We start from the raw sequence: 27,755 nt of genomic DNA on the forward strand, positions 1-27,755 counted from the left end.
TACCAGTCCCGGCCATGATCACTTTTAGTCCAGAGCGAATCCAGCACCATGTTGTATTTATTACTGCCTACAATACTCGGTGGGATTTTCAGTTATGCTATACACTCAATTTAAGGCAGATTGAATATTGAGATTGAGTGGCTGCATCCAGGGCCATTGCGTCAGCCCAGGTGCAACCACACTATTTGCCACAAAACTCATCGGAGGGGTGGATTCTCGGCCTGAGTTTATCTGCAGGCTGAGAATCCGTCCAGTGTGGCATTAGCTTAATGGTCTTACACTGATATGTGGAGACGGCTAATGTGCAGGTAAATGTAAGTACATCTTGTTGGACTACAACATTCTGCATTATCCATAGTTGCTCTAAACTTAGTTGCAATAATAATTATGCATTTTAGCTTTAAGGCAGAGCAGCCGCATCCAAAGATTTTTCTTTACCCTATTTTATAGACTTTAACTTCCAAAATGTACTTATGGATAAATTAATCTCTGGACTTAAGATGCTAACACAACATTCTATGTGTGTGTTTGAATTTCTGATCTGCATGGAGTTATTCTATTGTAGCTGTATGTATGTGCTACCATGACATTACTATGAAGTCTTTGGCCCTTGTAATTGTAATAGTAGGCCTTTGAGATTAAAGAGGAAAATCTACTACCTGCAGAAGAGGCTTTTGCCTTGAGTATAATTCATTGGAGAGCTTCTAGTAGCACCCCTTGTGATGCATATACTTTAAGGGCAAGATTAATGTGTAACACACAAGATTAAGGTATTCCCTTTCTAGTAGTAAAAGAGGGGATGGGTCTAGCCCTGTGATTCCCAACCAGTGGCTTGTGAGCAACATGTAGCTCACCAACCCCTTGGATGTTGCTCGCAGTGAGTGCCCCTTAGTGACAGTGGTACTAAAACTAATACACAGTTATGGACCTAGGCACCAGATGCCCCCTCCCTTCTGCCCCCCACCACTATAGCAACAAGGGCCCAGCTGCATGAAAACCCCAATGCATATTCTCTTAGAATGCCATTATTTACATCATATCAAATGATTTTACAGTGAACCACTACTTTATGGTTAATAATAAAAATCCTTAACTTTGCCGAGTTTCCTTGAGGAGCTGGCCAAATATACAGACAAAACTGCTTTACGGATATCTGGAGACTTCTGCAAAGTAATAGCGTGCAGTTCTGAAATGGAAAATCAATGAACTAAGTGTAAATAGTCTGTGAATCATTTAAATGCAGCAAGACCTTTCGCTATCACCTCTGATAAATATCAATCTAAACATACTGAAAAATACTCAGGCTTTGGCAGCCGCACATATAGCCTCTCTTGTGTTTGCTGATAAATGAAAAAAAAAACCCATCATGGCAGTTAAGAACGTATTGGCTCATATGGACTAATTAATTCCCAGCTGAATAAAGTCAGCACTTTATTAATGAAAATCTATTTTATATATTGCTGCGGCGTGAAGGGTATTTTGTATCCCATAAATATTTACAAGTTGGCATTCCTTTGCAGAACTTAAAAGGGAAATTCACCTAGGATCAGTTCAATTTTTGCATCTTTTGATTTATTCAAAACAGAATTTAACATGGCATAAACGTTGATATTCAGAGTCAATTTGCAACTGGTTTTTATTTTTTATATTTTTTTATAGTTATTTCGCTTTTTGTGCAGCAGCTCTTCAGTTTGGAATTTCAGCAGCTATCTGGTTGCTAGGGTCTTGTTCACCTTAGCAACCAGGCAGAGGCTTGAATGAGAGATGGGAATATGAACAGGAGAGGGACTGAATAGAAAGATAAGGAATAAAATTGGAAGCTCACATAGCAATAGATTTTTGACTGCTAGGGTCTCACTGGAAAGCTGTAGAAGAGTAGGGCAAATAAAAAAAAACTATAAAAAAAGGAAGACTAATTGAAAAATTGCTAGGAATAGGACATTCTAAAACATACTAAAAGTTGGCTTAAAGGCATTTAAAACAGGAATATTTGAAATTTACCAAGTTTGATGAGAAATAAGTATGTTGGGCCAACACGTACAGGATCAGGTGGCGGCATCCTTGCATGAAGGGTAAAGCAAAATGGAGGGGTGCCCTTGAAAATATTTTTTCAAGGGGCCCCAAGAAGGTGAAGCCATGTCACTGGTCACCAGACATAACCCTTGGTGGCAAACCTTGGGCTAGGCCGAGTGCAGGCCCGGAAGGAGCGAGCATTGTTTGGGATTCATTACTCTTTTTTTAGAATATTTCTTATGCCTAAAGCATTTTTGCTCTTATATACAATAGCAGTCACAAGCTGCACAAGTACCTGCAGCTATCAGGTACTTCTCCTGTAATGTTTACACTCCCAGTGACGGTTTGCAGCTAAGCATGTCACCTGACATTCACAATGAATTAAAAACGTAAAGTTTTCAGGCCACCACCAGCAGTGACGGTGAGGTATTTTGCCTTTGCCAACAATGCACTTGACCTCCATCCCCAGTATAAGTATAGGCCACTTGAGCAAAGGCGCACCACAACACAGCTTGCATACTGTCCAAGTAGATTGTTAGTGCTACTGCTGACAAATGAAATCTGAAGTTGATCGTTCCGAATGACTTTTTATGTTCCCTTATACAGAGCCATAGTTGGACAACTGTCCTGAAACAACCAAATTGGATGACTTCATCATTTTGTATATGACAGGTTACAGGAAATGATGCACTGTATGGTTCCTCTCCTGCCATGCCCCTAGTCCAGCCCGGGCCTAGACATGCAGCCAATGTGAACAAAAAGGAATTTTGGCTAAGCCCTGCCCAATTTTAGAAGAAATAATGTGGCCCTCCTTTCAATATGATCATAAGGACTCAGTAGCAAGATTATACACATTACACTACTGCAAGAAATAAGGGGGAACTAAAACTATATTATTTTCTACCTGGCACTACATGGAGCCTTTGGGCCCTTCTGTGCTAAACGGGAATAGTAGTCTATAATGCACCCAACTGAGGGCACTCAATATCTTAATGGCGAGCAAAACCTGGGCCTGTACAGACCAGTCGGGAGAATACCAGCTCCCAGGACAGCTGTTGGGATTTTTATGGCAGCTCTATTGATGGCTGATCCCCTGACCAGATATACCGTATTTTAAGGAAGCCCCATCCATGGTTTAACAAGCTGCTGGTTTTGCCAAGTGGTTGGGTTGACGGGCACCATGGAAAATGGTATTGTTGGGTATCTCCTTCTCTGGTATTAACCTACATTCAGCCTATCCCTGAACAATTAAAGAGGTAGAGTTGCCTCTTTGCTGGCCCAGAACATAACAATAATAATGATAAATACATAAATCAAATTTCACTTTATTCCACCAGTACTGGCACTCCCACAACCCATTGCTTTACATTGCTTGACACCCAAGCCATTGCCATTTATCGGGTCTCATGAGTTTCCCACAGCCTTTTGCTTATAAACCATTCCCAGAAGCCTTTGCGCTCTAGTCACTTCACGGATACGATTCCATTGGCAGGCCTTAAGACTTTCCCAGAAGCCCTTGCTCTCTGGTTTATCATTGCCATCCCTGCCTTGTGCTGGCAGTCTAACCCTTACCGCCTATCCGGTTCACTTTTGGCATAATCTATCCCACTACCCGGCATCCTTCACTCCCCCCGAAAGCCTCCCGCCAGGTTCCACAGTGACGGGTGGGTCCCAACCTCATCCCCCCTTACCCTCCCTTATTCGCTGCTAAGGATTCACCAATCACAAGGCGGGGCTGCTTGCCTGTTGTGTGACGTTGTGGGAAGCGGCCAGTAGGCGCTGAGGCCGCCGGCAGAGGGCGGGGCGAGCAGTGTGAGGGCCCGGGCTTGTGTCAGTAGTGAGACGGCTGAGGGATACGGAGCTGAGGGGTCGGGGCTGAGGTAAGACACGTGGGGTACGGGGAACACCGGGAGGATTGCGGGAGGGGGCTGCGGGAGGACCGGGACTAGAGGGCTCTCATGTTATTTGCATGTGTTAGTCTCCTTCCCCTGCCATGCAGCACCCTAGGGTCTCCTGCGCGCCCTTCCTCCTCCTCCTCCTCCTCCTGCCGCTGCTGCCGCTCTCACAGAATGATGGTTCCGCTCGCTCCCATGTCATTGTGCCTGCACCCGTGCGGTTCCGCCCATTCTCTTGTAATTCTCTTGTAATTCTCTCTGTGTTATTCGCTCAAGTAGTTGTGCCTGCCAGCGTATGGATCAGTTCTTGCCAGTGCCTACCGCCAACTACTTCTGCCTGTCCCTCTCCTTACTGATTCCTTATGTCTGTTCCTCTCCTTACTGATTCCTTATGTCTGTTCCTCTCCTTACTGATTCCTTATGTCTGTCCCTCTCCTTACTGATTCCTTATGTCTGTTCCTCTCCTTACTGATTCCTTATGTCTGTCCCTCTCCTTACTGATTCCTTATGTCTGTTCCTCTCCTTACTGATTCCTTATGTCTGTTCCTCTCCTTACTGATTCCTTATGTCTGTTCCTCTCCTTACTGATTCCTTATGTCTGTTCCTCTCCTTACTGATTCCTTATGTCTGTTCCTCTCCTTACTGATTCCTTATGTCTGTTCCTCTCCTTACTGATTCCTTATGTCTGTTCCTCTCCTTACTGATTCCTTATGTCTGTCCCTCTCCTTACTGATTCCTTATGTCTGTTCCTCTCCTTACTGATTCCTTATGTCTGTTCCTCTCCTTACTGATTCCTTATGTCTGTTCCTCTCCTTACTGATTCCTTATGTCTGTTCCTCTCCTTAATGATTCCTTATGTCTGTTCCTTTCCCTGCAAGTAATTCAGGCTGCTCACTTATTGTTCCTCCCCTCCAAGCAGCGCTGCCTGCCCCCTGCCGTTATAACTCTTCCCTGTGCCCCTGCAAGTAGTTCTGGCTTCTCCCATATGGTTCCTTCCTGTATCCCTGCCAAGCACTTTGTCTGCCCCTTCCTTTATGATTCCTTCCCTACCCCTCCAATAGTTTCTATTGTCATACTCCTGTTTGCTCCCTGTCCCCTCCATCATTCCATGTGCCCCTCTCCCAGTATATCTGCCTGTGCCCCTCTCCCAGTATATCTGCCTGTGCACCTCTCCCAGTATAGTATATCTGCCTGTGCCCCTCTCCCAGTATATCTGCCTGTGCCCCTCTCCCAGTATATCTGCCTGTGCCCCTCTCCCAGTATATCTGCCTGTGCCCCTGTTGGCTCCTTCCCTTGCCGTGTGGAAATGATTGTATCCAGCCCTCTCTTAGCTGCACCCTTCATTTTATTGTTACACTCTGTGTCCAGTCCCCAAATTCTCTATATAACCGTATACATTCAACCAACATAGATGCCCAGTTACAGTAGAGGGTAGGGGTTAAAGACCTACTTTACTACATATTTGATAAGGAGGAATATGCTGGAAGCAATCTATATATAAAGTGGATTATTATCTACCTGTCCTCCTGTGTATCGGCTCATCCATGTACTTTCAGTGTCAGTCCCTTCCCATGCCCTTCTTCAAGAATTGTGTCTACTTCCTTATTATTCAGACATTGCTCTTGCAATTCCACCTTTACTCTGATCCCCCCTGTCGCTTGCAATTCCACCTTTACTCTGATCCCCCTGTCACTTGTCATTCTGCCTGCACCCTAATGATCCCCCTGTCGCTTGTAATCCTACCTGCACCCTAATGTTCCCCCTGCTGCTTGTCATTCTTCTTGCACTTTAATAATTCCTACCACTTCTTGTTACTCTGCCATGCACTCTAATGATCTACCCTTCCTCTTGTCACTGTTTGCACTCTAATGATCTACCCTTCCTCTTGTCACTGTTTGCACTCTAATGATCTACCCTTCCTCTTGTCACTGTTTGCACTCTAATGATCTACCCTTCCTCTTGTCACTGTTTGCACTCTAATGCTCTATCCTCTTGTGACTCTAATGATTCCCTCTTTCCTCTTTCATTTTGAATGCACCCGTAACAATTCCACAGTTTCACTCTACCTGCACTCTGTGATTCTCTTTTTCCTCATTACATTCTCTCTGCACTCCGGTAACTTCCCCTTGCTTCTTGTCATTCTGCCAGCACATTGCCCCCCACCCCCCATTTTCCTCTTGTAACTCTTCTGCACTCTGATTCCCTCCTGCTTCACGTCAGTCTACCTGCCTACCTACCTGTCTAATGATCTCTCTGTGTCTTGTAACTCTACCTGCACTTTAATGTTTCCATCTTTTCCCTTGTAATTCCGCCCGCACTTAGAATGCCGGCAGAGTTACCGAAGGAAGAAGAGAATGAAATTGTCGTGGTTCCCCCCTCTTTGTGATTCAACATGCAGAGTAAAGTGTGTTTGGCAGCTCTGCACCCACAGTAATGATTCAGTTCCTCTGGTGGTTCAGTCTGTGCCCTTCCCTTTGTATAGCTGCTGGCATAGTAATGGCTCTATCTTTGCCCTGTGATACTGGTTGCATTCTGGCGTTTCTGTGTGACACCCATGTGCCTGTGAGTAAGGGTGTCACTTGTTCCTCTGACAATGCTCGGTACATTTTCCCCCAGACGTTGGCTTCTTTTCTCTGTTAATTTTGCCCTTCCCAGTCATTATGGCTGCATTCTTTCTGCAACAGTTGTTGCTAGTAAATCTATGAGTAACCTTCCCATAGTACATCCTTCTGCTCTTTAGGACATTATTTTCTAACTGCAGGTTCACAGGCTCTATTGACACTCTATTGTTTTGTTTTTTAAATGCCCCCAGCCTGTCCAAGAGCCTTGCGTCATCATTTCCATTTAATCTGGCACTGACCAAAATGTAGCCTCAGTTAATTGGCCCAATACATGTAAAAAGTTGGATGGCAGTGCTCTAGCAAATCCACTTGGATAATTCTGCTTAAAGTTCTTTTCATGGTAATGCTGCTTTTACCCTAATAAACAGTCTGTACCCATTCCCCTCCCTTTAACTGCCCTTCTTTGAAAGTTCTGCCTGCACTTTCATACATTAGCCTACTTGGCAGTCATTTTATCTGATCAGTTTATCTTTTACTCTTGCCTACACCCACTCCCTAATAATTCCGCCTGCACCCATTTCTCTCAGTCCTGCCCCGCCTCTCCTTAATTTTGCCTTTCTCTCCTATTGCCTACTCTGATCTGCTGCTACAATTACCCTTATTCCTTTATTAAATGACAGTTCTTTTCTGATGAAGGCTCCCTAGGGAGTAGAAATGTGTCAGGTTTCATTTTGACACACTTATTTTATCTTTGTGATTTCTGTGAATGTTCCTTGAGTATGCCATGTGCTTTTATACCTGAAGGGGTAGTTGACCTTTAAATAAACCTTTATATTATGTGTATGTGATATTATCAGACAATTTGCAATCAGGTTTTTGAATGATTTAGCTTTTTGCAGCTCTCCAGTATGGAGTTCCTGCAGCTCTCTGGTTGCTTGGGGCCGGCTTAACCTAGCAACCAGGCAGCGGTTTGTTGTATGGTATGTTTGAATGAGAGAATGGAAGATGGATAGGGCCTGAATAAAAAGTTACTTATAAAAAACAATAATTACATTGTAGCATCACAGAGCAATAGAATGTTGACTGATGGTGTCAGTGACACCAAGCATTTTTAAATGGAAGCGTGGAAAGAGGCAAAAGAAGAAGGAAAATAATTGAAAAATACCTTTTAGGTTGCTTTTAGGACATTTTGTAAGCCACTAAAAGGTAATTTAAAGGTAAACTAACCTTTTTGCCTTTGCTGCCCTTCTCGACCTCTCAATTTGTTGTCCTGCCACTAAAGAGAAACTTTTGGATGTGTAGGCGTCACAAAAACGTCACTTCTCATTTCTCAGCCACCTTCTTCAGGTTCACCTACCTCCTTGCACACCACTCTTTTTTTTTTTTTTTCTCCATAGTCACCCAAGGTGACCTGGTTGTTCAGTTGACTTAATTCTTCTGCACCTGCAAATCTGGCCCCCAGCCATGTGGACATTGACGTGTTTGTATTTGGGCCGTTGGTTGTATTTGATCTTTTTTTTTTTCTGCAACTTTCCATTTTGGAGGTTAGATTATTTGGTAACTAGGATCACTGACCTTAGCAACTAGGTGCTTTATTGTTAATATGCTCTTAATAGTAACGAATGTAAAGTGCTAATGTAAAAAGCAAATGGAGAGGTGACAGGCAACACTCAGGTGCTTTGGTGCCGTGACCCATCTGTCAGTGCTCTGTGTGTCCAATAAGGCACTTTTCTATCAAAAGTGGTGACAGGCAGACAGGGAGTTTTGTTGGATTTACAATGTGTATTTTTTTGTATATGTTTAGTAATTATTGATAAAACATTCTGTGTTATGGGAATGGGGTGAAAGTCCTATGCAGGTCTGGTTGAGCAGACCCGTGCCTTAACCCAGACCCACTATCCACCTTTGACGCAATGAGCTAAAGGGGACCTGTCACCCACACATAAAAAACTGTATACCGGTAATAAAAGGCCTGTTATAAATGCATTTAAAAATCTGAGCTGCCAATCATATTTTGCTTGCCCCGCCTCTATGGCTGCGGCCATATACGATTGCTTAGATTTTTTTTTTAATTCCAATTACTTGAATTTTCCATTCAGCGCTTCCTAGGTATCACTTAGATGGCAAATGCATAAGAATTTGGGGTGATACAAAGCTTGCCTTAATAGTACTGTACACAAAATGGCGCCGGCCTGCTGGCTGTGACTGTAAATTCCAAGACTAAAGGGGGAAATAAATTAAATAGTTTATATGGTATAAGTAACGTTTATTTTGCTAAACTAATATGATAGAAAAGGATTTGGAATTATTTTTTAGGGAGACCTTGTACCTGGGAACCATAAAACCAAAAGTGGAGCAGAAGTGGGTCAGTTCAGAGGTTGGGGGGAAATTTCTTTTTTTTTATCTCTAAGGTGGATTAGACCCTGTGCTTTAACCAGGTAACCAGGAATGTTGCCCCCACGGACCACCTACACAGTCAGGGAATCAGGGACTTTCCGCCTGAAACTTGACCATTTTGTAGACATTCCTTGGGTGCCCGAGCCTATGCAGATTTCTAGGTGAAAGCGTTTCCTGGTGTGGCATTTTCACGCAGTTTCCATAGGCAGCAATGGGTGGCAATTTTTGGAGTTCTGCCACTTTTGACCTATACTGGGTTAAACCATCTGAATCTGCTGTTTGTACCTGGGGCCTAAAGGTCCCCATACACTTATAAGATTACCTGAATTAACCTCCAGCATTGGTTAGAGATGCTTGTCTGTACGCCTGCACTGTATTTGTATCAGATGTCTGGCTTAGGGGGTAATAAGCCCCCAATGATGGATATTTATCTGCAGGTGGGGCCCAGGCTTGGAGCCAGCAACAGGAGTATGCAATGTCCTTTTCTAAATGTGTTTTTCCTTTAGTTTTGAATTCATCCTTAAGGTGGCCATACACATTACAGTTACAGTCTTTCCCTCGACCACGGGTCACATTAAAGATAATTTTCCCTACTGACATTAAAAGCTGAATCTACAGATATGCAGGTAGAAACAAAAGAATTCTACCCTTATATGAAAGTTCAGCATTAATGTTTTGCCAATATTATTATAAAAATGTTCCACTCCGTTGATGAGATGACTGATATCCAAGGCTTTTGCCGATATAGATTCTCGCCGCCATACACGCAATATCGTACGTTAATATCAGTGCATATATGGCCACCTTTAATCTAACTGCATCAAAAGAGACCTTTGTAGAATGTTCTAGAATGCCCTGTTCCTATAATTTGCCCTATTCTGCTGCCTATAACATTATAAAGAAATAAGCCTATCTGTGCGGCATTAAACCTCTGTGTCACAGGACAGAAAAGGAAAGTAAACTCAGATGCTAACAAGTTTATTATTTACTTTTAATTGCAAAGCGCTGTTGTGTTCTAAAAAATCTAATTTTATGGACTCAAGCTTGAAAGACAGACTGGGAATCATGTTTTTCTTTTTACTAATTTAATGAATTGTATCCCACTGATACATTGCAAATATGTTTTCAAATATTTTTTATTTTGTTTTTACAACCATAACCAGAAAGAGCTTCACTCTATAGATATCTTTCTTTTCATAATGACAAAATTCTCATCAGCATAATCACATTGGAGGGGTAAAGCAGCCCAACCAAATCCTGGGGTTTGCCTTTGTTTTAAAGACACCAAATTCTTGTGTTTGTAATTGGCTACAACAACTTTGGTTCCTATGGGGATAATTACTATACCATTAGTAACCTATAGGAAGTCATAACGTCCATTTATAAACTGTTCTGCTACAATTTAACCACATCTCCATAGCCCTAAGGGATTGCTGAGCCTTTTACAGAAACACACCGCTTAATGACATTTCACTCATTTTTCCCTTTTATGTATTATTTGGCCCTTTCTTATATTTTTTGCCTTATAGAACACTCATTTTTGCACAGAGGTACCAGTGGATTCATTGAACAGCAGGAGGCGCTTTCATTAATAGTTTGTAGGTGGCCATACATGGGCTGTTGATTCGCCTGTTAAAGACAGAGTGGCTAATGGCCTGCCACACCAATATTTTTAAGCAAACCAACCAACTATCTGTTGGACATGTTAATGTAAGTCCCATCCGGTGAGGACCACATTGGCACGATGATGTTGTCCTCTCCCATTAGCTCTTCCAAGGCTCCCCATTATCATGTGATCGTTTGGCCTACACCTCCAAGTGAGCTGATGTTTGTGCTCTGCTCCTTCCACGTTCTTGGAATGTTAACGCTTTTTGGCAATTGCATTCCTCAAACACTTCAAAAACTCACTGGTGCTCTTGAACTGCACTTGTGCTATGGTTGAGTGTAGTACACTCCCTCCTTGCTGTCTGGGGACAGAAATGTCAGTGCAAGGTTTAATACTTATAAATAGTATTTCCAGCCTGGCACATTTTCCTTATGTTTTCCTTATGTAGCTCCTACAGTTAATGTAATGAGGGGCATAATGGTTGGTTAGTGTCCTAGTTGGCCCAGTGTGCCTATAAATGTAAAACAAATGACAAAACTAACTGCATGACTGTTCCTATACAGTTTCTTGTGAATCCGTAGAAATGTGTGGAGATGATCCAACTTCATCAGATTGTACCAGTAATACATGTGTGCCGCTGGGGGCTACTTTTTAACACCTAAAGCAACTTTTAATACTTTTCTTGGGTGCTGTTTTTGAAAGAATAATTATTCTTATTAATGTTTGGGGACACATTTAAATCAGTGATTGGTTAGTCGCTGGCATTCCTTGATCCAGTCCAGCTTCTGTTTCTTTTAAAATCTGGATTTTGGGACTCTCCTCTCCATACAGGAGTAGCTGAAGTACTAAACTGTGTGGTGATCATATCCTAGTCTGTGCGTCTACGCTTAATGGTTTCTTGTTGGCGTTTTTACCTTCAGGTCACATACAGTATGGAATCTGATTTTATTTGGAACAGTCATAGCGGCCTATTTGGCATTGGACTTGTATATGGGCATCTTATAGTACAAGGAAAGAGTAAATCACTGAAGGGTGCAGATTCTTGAGCACCCAGCTGTGAATACCATACTTTCCATCGTCCTTATTGGCTTTTTAGGGATCCCTTGCAGCGGTTCCTGACTCTTTGCATACGCGAACAGTCTTGAACTGCCCCAAAGGGGATCCTTGGTGATCCGTGAAAATAGCAACACGCCCCTTAGGTTAATGGCACACAGGTTTTTTCACCGTTGGTGTATATAACATTGGCATTCTACCACCCCTATTTGTGTGCACTGACATCAGCACAAAACAGTAAAGCATGCATGTTTTGCCTGAAATACCCAGGGCCAGTGCATTTTTTACAACCCATCTGCCGTTGGCCGCAAAGGATAAAACACCCAGGGCCGATGCCTTTTTAACAACCCATCTACCGTTGGCCGCAAAGGATAAAATACCCAGGGCCGATGCCTTTTTAACAACCCATCTACCGTTGGCTGAAAAGGATAAAATACCCAGGGCCAGTGCATTTTTAACAACCCATCTACCGTTGGCTGAAAAGGATAAAATACCCAGGGCCGATGCCTTTTTAACAACCCATCTACCATTGGCTGAAAAGGATAAAATACCCAGGGCCAGTGCATTTTTAACAACCCATCTATCGTTGGCTGAAAAGGATAAAATACCCAGGGCCAGTGCATTTTTAACAACCCATCTATCGTTGGCTGAAAAGGATAAAATACCCAGGGCCAGTGCATTTTTAACAACCCATCTACCATTGGCTGAAAAGGATAAAATACCCAGGGCCAGTGCATTTTTAACAACCCATCTATCGTTGGCTGAAAAGGATAAAATACCCAGGGCCAGTGCATTTTTAACAACCCATCTATCGTTGGCTGAAAAGGATAAAATACCCAGGGCCAGTGCATTTTTAACAACCCATCTATCGTTGGCTGAAAAGGATAAAACACCCAGGGCCAGTGCATTTTTCACCAACAAAGTACCTGTGATACAAAATAGGCGATTGTACCCACTCAGTCTGCGGATCGGTACAGTAACTGTGTGTGCAGCCTAATTGTGCCTGTCGGGTCAAGGTCAGACCATACAAGAGAAATCTATGAGTTTGACTTTCACATACACCAGCCCATAAGTGCGAATATTATTAAGATCCCAAATATGGACCATTTCTATAGAGTATGTTTGCAGGATCTCAGTCCGTCCATACTTTCCATCGTAGATGGATCATATTAAAGCTACAGAACGAACACTGTCGCACATTGTTACTACAAGAGAAGACGGGCGGTTTCAGTGTTCACCTTTATACCAGGTCCCCTGTTTGCTCTTCAGGAATGACACAAGCCTGACGACCTGTTCCTCTGGTTCTAAGCAGGCTTACTGGTTTATATTTCTGTGTGTTGCTTAGTGAGGGCTAACGGAGTGTCTTTGGAAGTCGTGCCGACGAGAACAACTGAAGCATATATAGGTTCTTTGTATCTAATCCAGCATTGCTGCCTGCACAGCACCACGGAGAAATCATGCCATGTGCTTTATACGTCAAGAGTAAATTTATATATATTTTTTTTTCACTGAACTGCCTTTATTTAATGCTGCCAGAGAACATAATTAGGGAACGGTAAATGAAGTTTATTGATTAAAAAAAATGAAAACAATTTAATTAGCCTTAACTTGGCATTGCAGTCTATTAGTGAGTCAGCGCGAGGCATGGCTTTACTAATGCCATCCAAAAAGGTGATTCACCGATATAATGCACGCGCTGCTGGAAGACAGATGGCCCTTTCAGTTTTTCCATCTATCGTGCGTTGCTTCATTCACTTTTTTTTGCTGGAAGGAAAATGAAGCAAATGAAAGTCATCTCTTCTAAATCTTAGTTGCTCGGATTATAAAGTAGTCAGACCCCTAGGCTCGCGAGGTGATCTAGATGGCAAGAGGCTTGTAGGACACCAAGTGTCACTGCATTCGTATAGTGGAAAGTGCCATAAGGCAGAAGTTGCATTATATGGGCTCACAAAGAGCATGGTTCCAGTTGGAAAGAACCTTCAGTTTCATGTAGAGAGCATGGTTTCCAGTTGGAATGAACCTGCAGTCATAGTTAATGCTTAGATTGAGTCCAAATGACTCTGGTGGACATAAGGCTCCTTGTAGGATAAGGCTAATGTCCCATGTTGCCTGCAATTGATCTTGGATACCGTGGTCGACTAACTGCTATTAAATGCCTAAGCATTGCTTTGGCAAAGTTTCCTTCTGCAGGCAACTTCGCGTGACTTCCTATTGTTGCCAGTGGAAAGGCATTTTGGAGCGGTTAGTTGCCCGTGGCAGCAGAGATCTATCATGGATAACCTTGGGACATTAGGCTAATCCCCTTACAAAGAGTCCGGGGGGTGTGGTATGACGTTAATTGAAGTGCTATGTATATGTATTGGAATGTGTATATTTGGTAGACTATCCCAACTTTCTATGTGCTGTGCAAGCACATCCGCAACCCAGGAGGGAAGGAACAGCATCTCTTTATTTTCTGTCTTGGCCACCATCAGTAATCATGGTGCCTCATATTACAGGTGTGGGATCTGTTATCTGGAATGCCTGGGACCTGGGGGGTTTTCTGGAGATGGGATCTGTCTGTAGTTTGGCTCTCTATTCCTTAAATATGGAAAAAAAACTTAAAACATTAAATAAACCTAACAGGGTTGTTTTGCCCCCAATATGGATTCATGCAGCTTAGTTACAATCAAGCACAAGGCACTGTGTTCATTAATATAGAGAAAAAAGCTATCTTGATTCCAAACCTACAGTATGCTAAGTTAAAACAGCCCTCCCCTGCCTGGGGGCCCCAGTTATTAGCCCAGCTGTCCCTAGCCCACCTGACTACAGTTACCTGATGGCGGCCTTGCTTTCAGCTGCTCTTATTGTTAGGGTTAAGACACATGGAGCTACTAGTAGCAGCAGCTACTTGTTGTGGCTACTAAAATAGACAATGCTGATCATTTACTGTTTGTCTCTATTTGTGTTTTAGCAGAGGCAATTCTCAGTATTGTCTATGGCAAGGTATTTTCTGGCATTTAGTAGCTGTGAAAAAGTAGCTGCTACTAGTAGCTTAATGTGTCTTCATCCCATGTGTCTTCCAAATAAGTGGATTTCTGGTGGACCACGTTGAAGCCGGGAATGCGGCAGAAGTTCCACGTGTTTATTGTGTTGGCGTACGTACGCTGTGTTGTGTACATAAGCGGGGAGAAGCCAAACGTCAATTGCCATGGGAAAAAGTCTGAGCACCCCTGCCGTAGAGTGTATGGCTACTTTATCTAATTGGTCAAATACCAGAATTTCGGCCAGTGCATGGCCACCTTAGGGCTTCCAAGATAAGGAAAGTGTTGGGCCAGTTGTTTTGCAGAAAAATGGTCTAAATGCCAGCTGTAATATCCTCTATGAACCCAGTAAGTTTTCTGGAATAAACATTTACCGGCCAAACTCCAGGGGAATGTGCTTGGCATACACTCTGTTTCCCTTGGAATACTACAAGGGAGTGTGTTTCCTGTTGATGGTGTAACACAGGATTGTGTAAGAGGGGACTCAGGCCAATGTATCTTTGTGTGTCCAACAATCGGCAGTGCTAATCCTGGAAAGGATAGACCTTTTTGGGTTATTGAGTGACTCTTTAATGTTTCAGTGTCCTGAAACATGGGATTCTCCATCGCCTAGCTCCCCAGTGGACTAAAAAAGCACTCAACAATACCAGCCCCATCACATTTGTTGGAATCATTGCACAAAAAACTCGTACAGTGATCCAAGGTAATTGGCCAAAATAGTGGAATTAAGAATTTAGGAGTGATTACCCAGGATTCCAATGAATATGAAGTAGTAGGTACTGTCGGGCCTCAAGAGAGGGGATTTCCAACCAGCGATGAAGCACCTGATCTTTCATTGCCATTACAGAAAACCACAACTATAGATATCTTATATTTATTCAATGGTCCTGTGTTTGGGAATCCCTTCTTGCTGATAAGTGGCTGCCTTCAGCATAACACAGTGGTTCCCAAATTGGGGCTAGCCCCACTTGTGAATACCCAGTGTCTTTGGTGGGGGCAGATGTTAGACAAGTTAGGTGGAGATTTGGGAATAATTCCTGGCCTTGGTAATACTCCAGGAAGCTGTGTATGGTTGGTTGGAGTAGTATTTAGGGGTGAATACTTACTTGCTGCTCTAGGAATTGTTGGAACTATGGCTAAATGAAATCATGAGCTAAGAGGAGCTCATTCTGGGGAATTATCTGTCCATTTGGTCTAATAGACTTTTCTCTGTGCGCTGGGAATCTAATTTGCTTCCTCACAAGGGCTAAACTAGGAGGAGCTTCATTTTCCCTGTTTGCCCAGGGATTTCTCATTATTAAAACAATAGGCAAAATGTATGTTGGGCACAAACCCTATCCAATGCACTCATGTTGAACAAAATACTGCCCCTTTAATATGGTTGAAAAATCTTCTGCATAATCACAACTCTTTAGCAATTCAACAAAATTTTTTTACCCACAATTCAACTGCCTTTTCCCTTGCACATTCCGTTTGCTTTGAGGAGAGCAGAATGTGCAGTACGGAGTATCGGTATCACCCCTCAATCTTACTCAACAACCAAATGCCTTCAAAGGAATTCCCAAGGAGAGAGTGCGACCTTTAATAATAAAAATAACTAAATACCCAGAGGATCTGGAATTACATGGGGGGACATCATATTGTGTTTTTAAACAATTGGTCCGGTTCTTCTTAAAGCTGAAAAGATAACTCGGAAAGCTTTTTAAATGTCTTTTTATAGCCTTCGGAGAACTTGCTTAGCCATGTGAAGCTGGGCACGGGAATGCTGGGAATGTAGGCAGGACCGACTCGTACCCTCCTACCTGTCAGCAAGTTGACAGTTGTTTCATTACTGCTTTTATAAGGGAAATCAGTAACTATTTAGTGATACTTCAACTGTTTTTGCTAATATAGACCAAATATTAGATCATATCGGGTCTTGTGGAGCTGGGAAAGGCTGCATCAATGAGCAGATACAGTCCTTGTCTGCCAAACCTACCCCATATTGCAGTGGTTCTCAACGTTCCTCATGTTGTGGTGATCCCCAACTGTAAAATGATTCCTAAGACCATCGGAAATATGTGTTTTCCGATGGTCTTAGGCGACCCCTGTGAAAGGGGTCCCCCAAAGGGGTCACAACCCACAGGTTGAGAACCGCTGCCATATTGGAACCTGAAAAGAGGTGGGTGGTGATGTCATGGGGCGGTGCTGTGATGTCATGGGGCAGGGATTATGAAGATATGGGGCTGGTCCAGGAAAGCTTGATGGAGTGGGAACAGGGATTAGGGCAGATGTGGGATGAAACAGGGCAGGGTAAGGGTGGTCATACATGCTAAGCAAGGTGGCCAAGCGAGCGGCTCTTCTCCTGATATCCCCATCTACAGGTGGGCAATATTGTGCTAATTCAGTCGTTTGGCCATGGGGGAATTGTCGAAATAGGGAGGATTATTATTATTTATTATTAACATTTATTTATAAAGCACCAACATATTCCGCAGCGCTGTACAATTAGGGGGTTTCATACACTGGACATACAGAGTAACATATAAAGCAACCAATAACAGATACAAGAGGTGAAGAGAGCCCTGCCCAAAAGAGCTTACAATCTACAAGGAGAAAGGGTTGAGACACAAGGTGTGGGAATTTGCTGGCACACCACATGATGTTTGAATTTGGTCTATTAAAGGGAACATCCTCCCAAACTTTTTTTTTTTCATGATGAAATATGTCAATTTAAGGAGCAATGTTCCCACTTTCATGGGTTCCAACTGCTATTGAATGCTTTTGAAACAATGTAGCAAACATCAGTTCTTCAGGCAGGAGTCGGTACCAGTAGTGCAGAGCATGTACAAAGCATGGCAGATGCTTTTAATAGCAAATAGCTTAAAAGCCACTCAAAAAATGCTTAATGTATTGCAACTCCATTATACACAAGCCCTAAATGTGTTGGGCAACGAATGCTTAGAACACTTATGTTTTCCCCCCCCTGGCTGACAGATGTCGCCCAGGACGTGCCCTTAGAGGGCAATCAGATTTATGTACAGCCGGAGCGAGTTCTGTAATCCAGAAAAGCCATGAAAAGAGACGGTAACAGCCACCAGAACGAGGAGCCGCAGGGGCTTAGATCAGATCTAGCCTATTTAGAATTGTAGCATATTTAAAGGTGTAGCATTAACATGACCTCTTCATATCGATATTTGAATTATCTGCTTTTTTTCTTCTGCCTTTTCCAGCTTTTGAATGGGGGGGTCATTGACCCCGGCAGCCACAAAAATCTATTGCTCTGTGAGGCTACATTTTTATTATTTTTTTTATCTTTATCTTTCTATCCAGTCCCTCTCCTAATCATTTTCCTGTCTCTCATTCAAACCAAATAATGGTTGCTAGGGTTAACCAGACCCTAGCAACCAGGTAGCTGCTGAAATTGAAAACATTTACTCTGGGTAAATTTGTGATTGTGACTATATTGCCGGTTACAGTGGCCCCTTTGCCTGATGTTTGAGTAATGGAGCTTCTGGCTGCCCTGATAAAGCAAGACTTTGTATCAGGATGGTTAAATGGCTGCCTTATTGCTCTGCTGAGCTCCCAGTACCGCTCTGTGCCATACTCTCCTATAGAGCTGTATCCAGTGGACCTGGGCCAATAAACAGCACTCTCTGTACTAATGCCTTTACTCATCTTATCTGTCCGGGTATTTTATGGAGTATTTACTTATCTGGGATTTTTATTGCCTTACTTCCACCCTCGCCTCCATATCAGCAGAATATTGCCGCCGCTAATCAATAGATTGCAGTTTGCTTTGATAAGGTCAGGCCTGCTTATCTAACTGCCACGAGTACCTGATATTCCATTGATCCGCTGAACTATAACCCCCTCCCCTGAGCAAAATGCAGTAGTATGTAAATATTATCACCATAATCGGAAAATCTGCATCCGATTGTATTCAAATATGGAAATGCTACAGAGGGTATAGTCCAATGGGTGTAAACTACCACGGCGGGCCTATTGCATATTAAGCTGTATTGTGTATAACTGCAGTTCTGTTCACTTATAAAATGTCTGCTTCATGGGCAAGTGTGGGCAAGGAACTGGCCTAAGGAGAATTTTATTAGAGGAGCTGGCACCGAATTAGCCTGCTGCTTTGTGAACAGACAGCACTGTTACAGAATGTCTCATTCTTAGCAACCTTTCAATTGCTCCTTTTTTTAAAAAAAAAAATGTCTAATTTTTTTAATTATTTGCCTTCTCCTTCTGCCTCAGATAAGGGTAGATATATATGCACTGAATCCAGGATTCTGTTCAGGATTCCTCCAAGATTTGGCCTTTTTTGTCAGGATTCGTATTAGACCAGGGATCCCCTACCTTTTATAACCTTGAGCCACATTCAAATGGAAGAGGTTTTGGAGAGCAACACACGCATAAAAACTGTTCCTGGAGGTGCCAATGAGAGCTATAATTGGCTATTTGATAGCCCCTGTGTTGACTGGAAGCCTACAGAAGGCTCTGTTTGGCAATTACACTGGGTTTTTATGCAATTAAAGCTTGCCTCCTATCCAGAAATTCAAAAATAAGCCCCTGCTTTGAGGCCACTGGGAGCAACATCCAAGGGGTTGGAGAGTAACATGTTGCTCACGAGCCACTGGTTGGGGATCACTGTATTAGACTGAAGCCACGCTCCTGGCCGAACTGAATCCAAATCCTAAAAATTTTGTGACTTTGTCACATAAACGTGAAAGTTGGATTCGGTTTGGTATTCAGCCAAATCTGTCACGGTCGGGGTTTGGCCAAATCCGAAAAAAGTGTATTCTCTAGTGCATCCCTAGTATCCAGCAATAAAAAGGCGCTACAGCAAGCGACAAATCTCCCTAAAATGCCGTCCGCTTTTCTAAGATTTGAATCGCCAGAAGTAAAAATGACATCAGGTGATTCGGCTTAATTGCGGGAAGATGCGAGAGAAGGCATTTCTACACAATTAGGCCGGATTCCCACGGGTAATTTAATTTACCTACTGTGATTCAAACTATAGCAAAAGGGAATGGCATTTTCAGACTTGCCAGCCACGGTGGCGCCTTTTTTCCCACACCCGACAGAACTCCCTGTGTGCTATTGCCCTAAAATATTATTAAATTTTATCACTTATTTTTCAGTTCAGTCACTCTTCAATTTATCTTCCCATCTCTGGTTTCTAGGGTAAACTGATCCCTAGCAACCAAATAGCTTTCCTAAATCCCATACTGGAGAGCTGCTAAATAATGATTAAAAAAAATATAAACAATGAAGACCAATTGCAAATTGTCCCCGAATTATTGTCTACCTTATACTGAAAGTTAATTTAAAGGTGAACTAACCCTTTTAGAAACGTATACCTCTTCTCCTTTCAGGTTGGAAGTTCTGTTGGTAAGTGATAGACTTTTATAAATGGTGCTTGGTGATGTCATCAGTTATAATTGGTGCTCAGTGATGTCTTCTGTCACATGACTCAGTGTAAGATGCCATAGACAGTTGTGATTTATTGGGCTGTTTGGGCCTCTGTGTACTTAAAATGCCAGGGCCTATTTTGACTCCCAGTCCGGGCCTGCCCCCCACAGTATTGTTATAGAGCAGTATCAATATTTACTGTATTACTTGTTACTTCCCTTAGATTTCTTCTGAACTTTTAGTTGTGTAACATGTAATGTGTGGGTGCATAGTATCCGTCTGTATGCAGCACTCCGATTGGCTATGATATCATTCTGCCCAGTTTATTTCTGTTTATGTTGTTGTCTGTAACTGGGTTGTCTGTTTAAAAAGATTTTACTTTTTATTACTTATCTTTCTATTCATGGCCTCTCCTATTCATCCTCCAGTCTGTCATTCAAGCCACTACCTGGTTGCTAGAGTCACTTGCACTCTAGCAACCAGATAGCATCTGAAATTCCAAACTGAAGAGCTGCTGAACACAAAGTAAAATCATTCAAAAACCAAAACAAAACGAAGGCCAGTTGCATATTGTCTCGGAATAGCATACTACATCATGCAAAGAGTTAATTTAAGGGTGAATGACCCCTTTCAAAAAATTTTTAACGGCTGTAAAGTTATCTGTAATTCTTAATTGCTTTTAAATGTAGTATCTGACTGTTTGCATTGTATTCTCTTTCAATCCTGTAACCATGTAGCAGAAGCCAGATGATTAAAAGTCCTTGAGAACTGGGTGGGGAGGGAAGTGGGTTTTAAGTAAAAAGGGGGCATGGCTGGGGTAAATCAGGGGCATGGCTGGGGTAAATCAGGGGCATGGCCGGGGTAAATAATGGGCGTGACCGAGGGATTATCAGCAGTGACTAGGCTACTGCAGTTGTGTTTGGTTGCTTTGTGGAGCTGGGAAACCATTGCCTCTGTTATTATTACACCCTGTCTGTATCTCCCAGTAATAAAGGACCTTTGTTTTTAATCAGGGGAAAATAAATGGCTTTTTTACAGGGGAAGTTTTAATTTGCTCATTTTACAATTGCAAAAAAAAAAAAAAAAAGCTTCCTCTGTAATTAACCGACGCTGTACACAGACAAAAGTACTTAACATTTATGGACTTGTAAAACCTTTACTGCCCACAGTGAATTGCCCCTAGGTACTTTGCCCCGCAGTGACTGTCTCTAGGGCTGGGGGATTCCCAGTAGAAATAATTTTTATATTTTAAAATATTGAATCACATATTGGAAAGTTGTTTTTTTAAATCTTTTTCCATCTTGTCATTCTTTAGGACTAGTTCATCATGATATCAATTCCAGAATTCTACCGAGGGAAGAATGTCCTCATCACCGGAGCCACTGGCTTCATGGGAAAGGTTCTGTTGGAGAAGCTGCTGAGATCATGCCCCAACGTCAAGGCCGTGTATGTCCTGGTCAGGCCCAAAGCGAGCCAGAAGCCACGAGAAAGGGTTGCAGAAATGATGAGCTGTAAGGTAGGAAAACATTTTTTACACTAGCACACCCTTACCTCCTCCAGAGAATTACTACTTGGTGCACAGCCTAGAGAGTCGGCACTCTCCACACAGTCCGGTCAAAATATTTCAGCCAGCACAACAAGTAAAGTGCTTAGCCCCTGCGTGTTTATTCAAAAAGCAACGTTTCGGGGGTGTAACCCTTCGTCAGACATGCCTGACGAAGGGGTACGCCCCCAAAACGTTGCTTTTTGAATAAACACGCAGGGGCTAAGCCCTGCTTGCACTTGCTGGCTGAAATATTTTGACCGAGCTGTAAGGTAGGCCATGGGACTGTGACATATTTGCTAATGTATATTCTGCCGCCCACTCCATACCCTACTCAACCCGGCTTCTCCCCTGTAGTTATAGACCCGTGGACGGCCCGCCCCGTCGGCCCGAACCTGCCCAAACCCGCGGGTGTCGGGCCGGCCCGCACATCACTATTCCACAGAACTCTTCCTTATCCAACAGTAGATGTTGTTGGACTGCAGCTCTCAGCGTTCTTCAGTTTATAATTATGGGTTAACATATTCCTCTTCTTTGTTATATCACCCAAGGTTAGGAAACAGGGTTCTTTAATGGCACGTATAACAAAAATATTGTTTCCAGCTGCTCCTGATGGGGGAAAGAATAGTGTTTTGGGGTTTTTTTTGCCAAGAAATGGCCCCCATCTTTTTCAATATGTGTTGCCCAGCCCTGAGTTATGCACTAATTGACCAAGCCACAACACTAGCTCATACACATGCCCAGTGAGTGGGCTCCATGTGCGGGGGTACAGCACTCATTGGAGCACTGTTCTGTTCACACTCCCATCTGGAGTGTGTTCTGTTAGGCTACCCCTCCTGGTGGGGATAAAAAACATTTTTGGTATAGGTGCCCTTTAAGAACCTTCAGGGAAAAGTCATGTAATACTCCCACACACATTCCTCTTCCTATATGCACAGAATCAACACAATATGGCCTGAAACTTCACATTCTTTAACCCATTGCTGCTCCACTGGGTCCTTGCCTCTGGGGTACAAACGGGGAATCTTGAGATGTGGGTTCTTACCCCTTTCTGCTCCCCTTTACTGTGCTGTGACTACATTATTGGAAGGCATTATAGTTATATGCTTTGCAGCCACCCAATAGAACAAAGGTTACCAAGCTGTGGGGCTTCCACTCAGGGGGTCCCAAAAAATGGGGCAAGGCGATTAGCCAAAGCCTCAGCCAGTTTTCTCTGGGTACTCCTGTTTTCTCCCAGTTAAATGGTTCTTGATACAATTAACCATTCAGTGTGAATGTGATAAGGTCCTTAGATGAATCTCTGTACAGCAGTATGTTGGCCATATAGAAAAAAAGCTGCATTCTGCAAATGTAAACTGGCTCAGCTTAGGCAACTTCTCCCTCATCCACTCCATTTTCTCCAGAGACAACAATATCTCTCAGTCTCACCATTTCCTGCTACCCCTTCTAACTGTAATTGCTTGTAGCCAATACTTGCATCTACATAATGTGTGCTGCCGCTCGACTCGACGCACCTCCCAGTTTCTTCCATGCCAGCAAATGCGTTTGCAGTGTTCTTTCCTATCCTTAATCTATTTCGATTTTCTGGTTATAACCCACAAAAACCCATAATAATTCTGCATCTTAGATCCTGACACCAAATACAGCACACTCCCTGGGTCAGTTAAAATTTGCAGTGGCTTGTGGCTGTGTTTGGGAAGCAGAGAGTCCAATTTTTTTTTAAAGAATTATTTCCATGTTCTGATTCTTTTTAGCTTTAACATGGGGCTCACTGACCCCGGCATTCAAAAATACCATTGCTCTGCAAGGCAACAGTTTTATTGTTAAAATTACATTTTATTACATTTTATCTTTCTATTGAGAATCCTCTCCTGTTCATATCTCATTTATACTGTTTGCTATAAGTAAATTGGACCTTAGCAACCAGATAACTGCTCAGATTCCCAGCTAAAGAGCTGCTAAATAATTCCAAGACCACACAAAATTGAAAATGCAATTGCAAATTGTCTCAGAATTGCACTCTTTAGTCCACATCATACTAAAAGCCAATTTAAGGCTGAACAGCTTGAGGCTTGCACATGATACCTATGTAGGTAGGCCTAGGTTAGGAAGGCCTAGGTTAGGAAGACTGGAAACCCAGTGGTTGGTTCTGGCATACTAGGATAGCCGTAGACTAATGGTCACAGTTTCCTCGCTCATTATGCATAGCACTTGCCATTAGCAATTTTTTTGGCTAAGGGCTGTGACAGACGGGGATATTAGTCACGGCGACTAATCTCCCTGAAATGCCATCCCACCGGCTAGAATGTAAATCACCGGTGAGATGGCATACACGGCGCCCGAAATGGGTGAAGTTCTCTCTCAAGGCAACTTCGCCGATTTTGGAAAATCGCTGTGCCCCGTATGCCATCCCACCGGCAATTTACATTCTAGCCGGTGGGATGGCATTTCAGGGAGATAAGTCGTCCGCGACAAGGGAGATTTGTTGCGCGGCGACTAATCTCCCCGTCTGTCACAGCCCTAAATAGTATTGTTTCCCCCAACCTGAACTAGACTTGAGACAGTTTTCCTATGATTGGTGCCCTTTAATAGTTTAGTAATCTCTTTCTTTATCCCGTATACTGCTTTACCCACATCATACGCCCCTGTAAGTGGGCAAGGCTGCCTATCCTTGTGAATCAGTGTGTTTGTTTATATTCTAATCCTCCTTTGTTCAGTACTGGGGAATATGTTAGCAGCGTATGAATGAGGCACAATAACTGTGAGCTTTGGCACAATACATGGAGGGGATTAGGTTGTTACTGTACTTGGATACACCAGGTACAGATGAGCTCACTCTTGGCAGGGGTGATGGCTGGCATGTCTATAAATGTATCTGCTTTCAGGTCCGTATATTGATGTGGGGCTTGGGGTAATTGGTATTGTAAGGCTTATCGGAAGGGGATCCAAGGGATAGTGAAGCATAATGTTAACGGCTATGTTTTTAATTACATCTCCAGGGAATTATACTGTGTTGTGTAAATAACAACGCTATGGATTTATTATATATTTCTAAACAGTTAGGTTAAGCTGACAGCAACTGGGATGTCTGGCCATATCAAGAAATCCTATATTGGTTAGGTGCGGCCACATGTGGTTGAACGCAATCGCCCTGGTCAGTTGGGAAACTCATATTGACAGAAACAAGTGGTCCCCTGCACTCACCCATTATCAATATATATAGAACATTAAGACATTTTGTGTACTAAGTAACCCTCCCCTTAACCAAAACAGGGATTGTTTGTCCATATATTGCAATATATCCCTTTTTCTGTTCTCTGAGTCTAACTTTTAAAGAAGCAGTGTAAAGGTGGCCATGCACAGTAAGATCTGCTTGCTTGGCAAAGTCTCTCTTTGTACCGGTTCTGACAAAAAACAAACCTGCCCGATTTTAGGCGAGATGTCGGTCGGGCAGGCCTGTCGTTAGTGCCCATACACAAGCTGATAAGTTGCCGAATTGGCCCGTGTATGGCCACCTTAACAGGAGTCCGGTTAGGGTTCTGTGCAGGGTTAGGGTTCTCTGCAGACCAAGCTCGGACCTGCCCTACATTAACCTGTCCAAACAAGTGCCTCCTCGTTGTGAACCCACCCCGTACTGAAAGTCTTGCCAGTTTTTTGGGGCAGGAACTGGAAGTGAAGTCACTAGCAGGCAAGATTTGCTGGGAAGCTCAGTTTTTTCTTGTATTCTTTATAGCCTTTGGCGGCCTACCCGGCTACCGCTGCTGGGCACCTATAGACCTCCTGCACGGTCAGTACATCAGGGCTTATCCCTGAAAGCTGCATGTACTTCCAACACATGGCAAGATTGCCATTCTTAAGGAACCAACGACTAGTCGGACCAGCTGATTGCAAGCCTATGAGACCAGAATTGCATTAGATTCGCCCATGGCCTTATGAATGCAGGATTGTGTATACAGTGTGTATACAGAATGTGTATTTCAGTGGCATAAAATCCATCTTTGGGGCTGTGTGACCTACATTGGCATCTGTAGCTCATACCTTGGAAACATTTCAGCGATAAATATAACCCACAGACCTTCAGCCCTGGATCAGAAGCCGTGCCCTGGCATTGGGAGTCTCTGATGTGCAGCAAATTAGCAAGCCTTCCTTAGCTTCTGTATCTCTGCCACTCTCTTTCCTACATGGCATTGGGAAAATTAAGTACCCGATTTGCTACTTGTAACCGTTCCCAATCAATGTGACACGTTGCCTCATTAATGAATTGCAGTCTCTGCTGATGGTGCCGTTCCTCCAACAGCTGATAATTCATCAGGGCTGCATGGGCAGTAAAACATAGCTCTTTAGTTAATTATGCTAGGCAGAAGCATTCCTATCTCTCTTACTGGTATAGCGTTGTCTTTTAAAGGGGAAATTCACCTTTCTGTTACCTTTTAGTGTAGAAAGTGACCTACTGAGACATTTTATATTGGTAATGAGTTTTGAATTATGTATCCCGTTGTCTAGCAGCTCTCCAGTTTAGGATTACAGCAGGGATTTGGTTGCTCGGGTCCAATTTACCCTAGCAACTAGACTGTGGTTTAAAGGAGACTCTGGAAGAGGAAATAGTAGAGGGACAAAATAAAAAAGGAAAAGTCTCAGTATTAGAGGAGTAGAACAATTGTGTGGGTCGGGCAAAGCCCTTGCAGACCCTCTCTGACCTCTTAGCATTGTCCCAGTCCCACTAGTGACGGTGAGGCACTTATATACTCAGGCCCCCCCTGGTGACATCAGAGATGGGCAGGGCAGGCACAGATATATAAATTGAGGTTGTGTTAGCATGGGTGAGGGACAGGCACACATCACTAGAGCAGACACTACTGTTATTTTATTAACAGGTGTATATATATATATATATATATATATATATATATATATATATATATATATATATATATATATAAAGCACCAACATATTTTGCAGTGCTGTACAATGAGCATACAAATTACATACACAATTCAATAAGGAAAAAAGAAGGCCTTGCCTGGTCCGAAAAGCGTGCTATATAAATGTTCTATGTTGATTCCCCACTGCCACTGGCTGCTAGTTAATACCAGGTCTGCACTGGAATTCAAAATAGGCCCTGGCATTTCAAGTACACAGAGGCCCAATCATCCCCCCAATAAATAGTGACTGTCTATGGCATCTTACAGCAGCCCCTCTGGCATTTGCCTGAACCCACAGATTGCCAGTCTGGGCCCGGTGAATACCCTCTGTTCGCTTTTTGTAAGGATTTAACATATTAGCTGGGCTATGGGAGGCCAAAGAAAGCTTAGCATTGTGCCTAAGACAGTGTTGGCGTGGCTGAGACTGATACAGAGTTGATGCAGTTTCTTTAATAGAAGCCATACAAAGCACGGTTGTTCATTCACTAAATGTATCTATTAGAATTTGGTCAGATCTGTGCAGCCCTGCAAGCTGTACTGGAACTTCAGAAATGATAATTCACTTTTGTGTCTTTCAGTTGTTTGATAGGTTAAGAGACGAGCAACCCGAATGTGCACAGAAAGTTATCGCCATCAGCAGTGAGCTCACACAGCCGGAACTGGATCTGAGCAAGGAAGACCAAGACATGCTAATAGACTGCATCGATATCGTTTTCCACTGTGCCGCCACTGTCCGCTTCAATGAGTCCCTTAGGTAACTTCACTTAACTGCAGTATCATGTATTCAGTATCCGCTTTCTGGAGGAAGTGAGTTGGGAAAATAGGCAGGCTCGTTCCCCACCACAAGGAATGAGACATGGGCACGTTAGATTTACTTTATTCATTTTCAGTCTTAATTTTCAATTTTTTAGTTGTTTGGCATTTTGTTTGGCGGCTCCAGTTTGGAATTTCAGCAGCTTTCTAATTGCTTAAAGAAGGAAAGGTGAAATCACTGGGGGGTGCCAAATATTAGGAACCCCCAGTAGTTCTAATCAAATACCTCATACCCTGGGTTAGTGCTCCTTTTAGCGAAAAGCAGCCCCTGCCTGGGGTGCTTCTGGGCAAGCATCACAGGGAAATCCTCTTCCTGCCTCCTCCTTCTTTGCATTGGTTATGCAAGTGCAGCAGAGGGGAAAGCTAAACTTTAAACACTTATCTTTATACTCAGTCCCTCTCCTATTCATATTCCTGTCTCATTCAATTTACGGCCTGGTTGCTAAGGTAAAGAAGACCCTAGCGATGACCCTGATGCTGCTGAGTAAAAGGCTAAATATCTGAAAAAGCACAAAAAATGAAAACCAATTG

General features: G+C 43.0%; 1 protein-coding gene across 4 annotated transcripts in view; it reads left to right on the forward strand.

Moving 5' to 3' along the window:
- Positions 1 to 3,775: 3,775 nt before the first annotated feature.
- Positions 3,776 to 27,755, forward strand: part of far1 (fatty acyl-CoA reductase 1) — a 54,203-nt gene continuing 30,223 nt past the window's right edge. The window contains exons 1-3 of one of the 4 annotated variants that reach the window (XM_018092872.2): positions 3,776 to 3,893; positions 21,261 to 21,461; positions 26,990 to 27,165. In XM_018092872.2, the coding sequence (XP_017948361.1) occupies positions 21,273 to 21,461; positions 26,990 to 27,165 (365 nt within the window). In that variant the 5' untranslated portion in view covers positions 3,776 to 3,893; positions 21,261 to 21,272. 4 annotated transcript variants of the gene reach the window in all.

Source organism: Xenopus tropicalis, chromosome 4 (genome assembly GCF_000004195.4).
Source record: "Xenopus tropicalis strain Nigerian chromosome 4, UCB_Xtro_10.0, whole genome shotgun sequence".
NCBI lineage: Eukaryota > Metazoa > Chordata > Amphibia > Anura > Pipidae > Xenopus > Xenopus tropicalis.